The 3,163-nt window shown below is 41.6% G+C and overlaps 1 protein-coding gene across 1 annotated transcript; it reads left to right on the plus strand.

The window, feature by feature from the left end:
* The first annotated feature begins 2,010 nt into the window (after window positions 1-2,010).
* Window positions 2,011-2,733, plus strand: LOC120383579 (olfactory receptor 11L1-like). The gene has a single exon (XM_039501739.1). The coding sequence runs from the start codon at window positions 2,011-2,013 to the stop codon at window positions 2,731-2,733; it is 723 nt and encodes a 240-aa protein (XP_039357673.1).
* Window positions 2,734-3,163: the final 430 nt, after the last annotated feature.

Raw genomic sequence — 3,163 nt, forward strand, 5'->3', positions numbered from 1 at the left:
TTGGCAGCCCGAGAGGCTGCAGAGGAATGTGTAATAATGTTGCAGTAACACCCTGTGGAATGATCTGTCCCCCAAAAATCAGATCTCATCCTGATCTCTAATAGTTAGAGGTGGGCTTAAATCCTTAACTCCAAGGTGTAAGAGCCCTTCCAGAACTGTTGTTAAACTCTGGATAGACTCATAGAAATGTAGGGCTGCAGGGGACCTTGAGAGGTCATCAAGTCCTTCCCCCAGTGCTGAGTCATGACCAGTTATGACTAGACCATCCCAGGCAGGTGTTTGTCCAACCTGTTATAAAAACTTCCAGTGATGGGGATTCCACATCTTGGTAACTTCTTCCAATGTTCAACCACCTTATAAATAGGTTTTCTTTCCCAAATATCTAACCTACATGTCCCTTGCTGCAGAGCAAGCTCTGACTTCTTATCCCACCTTCAGTGGATGTGGAGAACAATTGATCACCATCCTCTTTATAACCGTCCTTGACATATTTGAAGATTGTCAGATCCGCGACAGTCTTCTTTTTTCAATACAAGAAAACATTTCATGCATCCGACGAAGTGAGTATTCACCCACAAAAACTCATGCTCCAATACGTCTGTTAGTCTATAAGGTGCCATAGGACTCTTTGCTGCTTTTACAGATCAAGACTAACACGGCTATCCCCCTGATATTTAAACTTCTTGGGTTTTTTCCTCTTTTTTCCACCTGTTTACCACTAAGTGCAATAAAATGAATAATGATATTTTCCTCCAATCTTCCCCCGTTTTTATTCTTTTTTTTTTCTTTTTGCCGTGCAATACATTTAAAAAGAAATCCTCAATTTTTTAAAAATTGCTGAATGGCAAAAAGACTTTCATTTTTCCTTTTAACTCTCAGTAACTTTTTCAAAGTTGTGGAAGTTCAGAGTGGGAAATGAAAACAAAAAAAGATAAAAAGGAATTGTGAACAAAAAATAAAATACTTCAGACATGATGGATGGCATATTTTCTGAATCATGTGAGTTTATATCTCTTGTAAAATGTACAGTTTTGCTAGTGTAGATGACAATTCGGATTTTGATCATTCATTTTTCAGAATATCACTAAGCAGTTTGTATTAACAATATTCCTTGGTAGAGAAATCCAAAAGTTAATATGTGATGATCACAAAGCAGCCTAAAAACTGATCTACATGGTACAGCATAAAGGAGATCAAACAATGACTACCTAAAAAGGCTTAGGAGTTGAGGGCTTGGACTGGCACAACCACATTCATAGAGTGTTGGTTTCTGTCAGGGACAAAGGAAGTTTCTGAAGTCCAAACAAGCTGATTCTCAGCCAGCAAAATTGTGGGGTGTGTTACAAGCCCAAATTAGTCTGTCTGAATTCAGGAAATCCAGTGCCTACACCTTCATTTGCCAGACTCCTCCTGGTTAACTGGTTTCCTCACTGCACCCCACTAGTGTCAATCTTTGGAGCTGAATGAAAGAAGCAAGGCTTAATCTGTTGTTAGTCAGACAAATTAGGGTCTTTACACAAATATGAGCTTGCCTTAGTAGCACATTTGTGTGTCAGTTTTTCTCACTCGCTCTCAGATGTCATCAGCCTCCATTGTCTCACACCCAGCTTATCAGCCTACGTGCCCAGGCCCGTATTTGGGCGGGTGACATGAAGGAGAGGGAGCATATGAACAATAATGCTTTTAAATTAATAATGTGATATTGATATTTAGCAAATGCCATTCTTCTTGTATTGTAGAGTTTGATTCATTTCAGCCATGGCAGACACGGAACAGGGAAATCAAACCTCCCTCACAGAATTCATCCTCCTGGGATTTGGGACTGTCCCCAAACTGCAGATTCTTCTCTTTCTGCTGATCCTTGTGACTTACATTGTGACCATGGCCGGGAACATCCTCATTGTTGTGCTAGTTGTGACTGATCAGCACCTTCACACCCCCATGTACTTCTTCCTGGGGAACTTGTCCTGCTTGGAGACCTGCTACACCTCCACCGTCCTGCCCAGGATGATGGCCAGTTTCCTGACTGGGGACAGAACCATTTCTATTGGTAGCTGCATCACACAATTTTACTTTGTTAGTTTCCTTGCAGCCACCGAGTGTTATCTCCTAGCAGTGATGTCTTATGATCGGTATCTAGCGATATGCAAACCACTGCAATATGCAACCATTATGAATGGCAGTTTCTGCCTCCAGCTAGCAGCTGGGTCTTGGATAAATGGATTTCTAGCTCTTATCATAATAGTTTCTCTTATGTTACAATTAACTTTCTGTGGTGCCAATGAAATTGATCATTTTTTCTGTGAATCTACACAAATAATAAATCTCTACTGCAATGACATCTACCAGGTGGAGCTTGTAATCACCATTGTGGCTGCTTTATTTACCCTGCCCCCATTTGCTTTAACCGTCACATCCTACATTTGCATCATCTTCACCATCCTGCGAATCCCTTCCACCTCCGGGAGGCAAAAGGCATTTTCTACCTGCTCCTCTCACCTCATTGTGGTGACAGTTTTCTATGGGACCCTGATCATTGTGTATCTGCTACCAAAAACCAACATTCTCAGAGACCTCAACAAAGTGTTCTCTGTCTTCTACACAATTCTGACTCCTATGGCCAATCCCTTCATATACAGCCTGAGAAACAAAGAGGTGAAAGAGGCTCTGAGAAAAATTGTCAGTAAATGTGTAGATTTTATAAGAATTCAGAAATGCTACTGTATTTTTTGAAAGACAAAATAATGATGAGTGCAGCTGATTGACATTTTAAAGCTCAGAGGTTGTGTAGCCCTTACTTCATTCTAGGACTTTGGTAGTATGAACTTGTAATGCTTTATTTTCCTTGTTGAAAGTGGGTAGATAATGTTTTGGTGAATTCCATAGACGAAAACAAAGTAAGAATGTAAAATAATGACTTAGGGCTGGATCCAGAAAGGGACTTAGGCATTGTAAGGCCTAACTTCTAGGAATCCATACTCAGGCTGGTGGGATCAGGGCGCATGTCTACATTGAAATAAAAAGGTCCATGGCAAGGCTGTTGCTGGCCCAGGTCAGCTGACTTGGGCTCGTGGGGCTTGGGCCGCAGGGCTAAAAATGGCAGTGTGGACGTTTGGGCTCAGGCTGGAGCCTGGGCTCTGAAACCCTGTGATGCAGGTGTGTC

Source organism: Mauremys reevesii, linkage group 15 (genome assembly GCF_016161935.1).
Source record: "Mauremys reevesii isolate NIE-2019 linkage group 15, ASM1616193v1, whole genome shotgun sequence".
NCBI lineage: Eukaryota > Metazoa > Chordata > Testudines > Geoemydidae > Mauremys > Mauremys reevesii.

Bases quoted from the DNA above. Each gene is read 5' to 3' on its own strand.
- LOC120383579 (XM_039501739.1), top strand. From the start codon at position 2,011: ATGGCCAGTTTCCTGACTGGGGACAGAACCATTTCTATTGGTAGCTGC.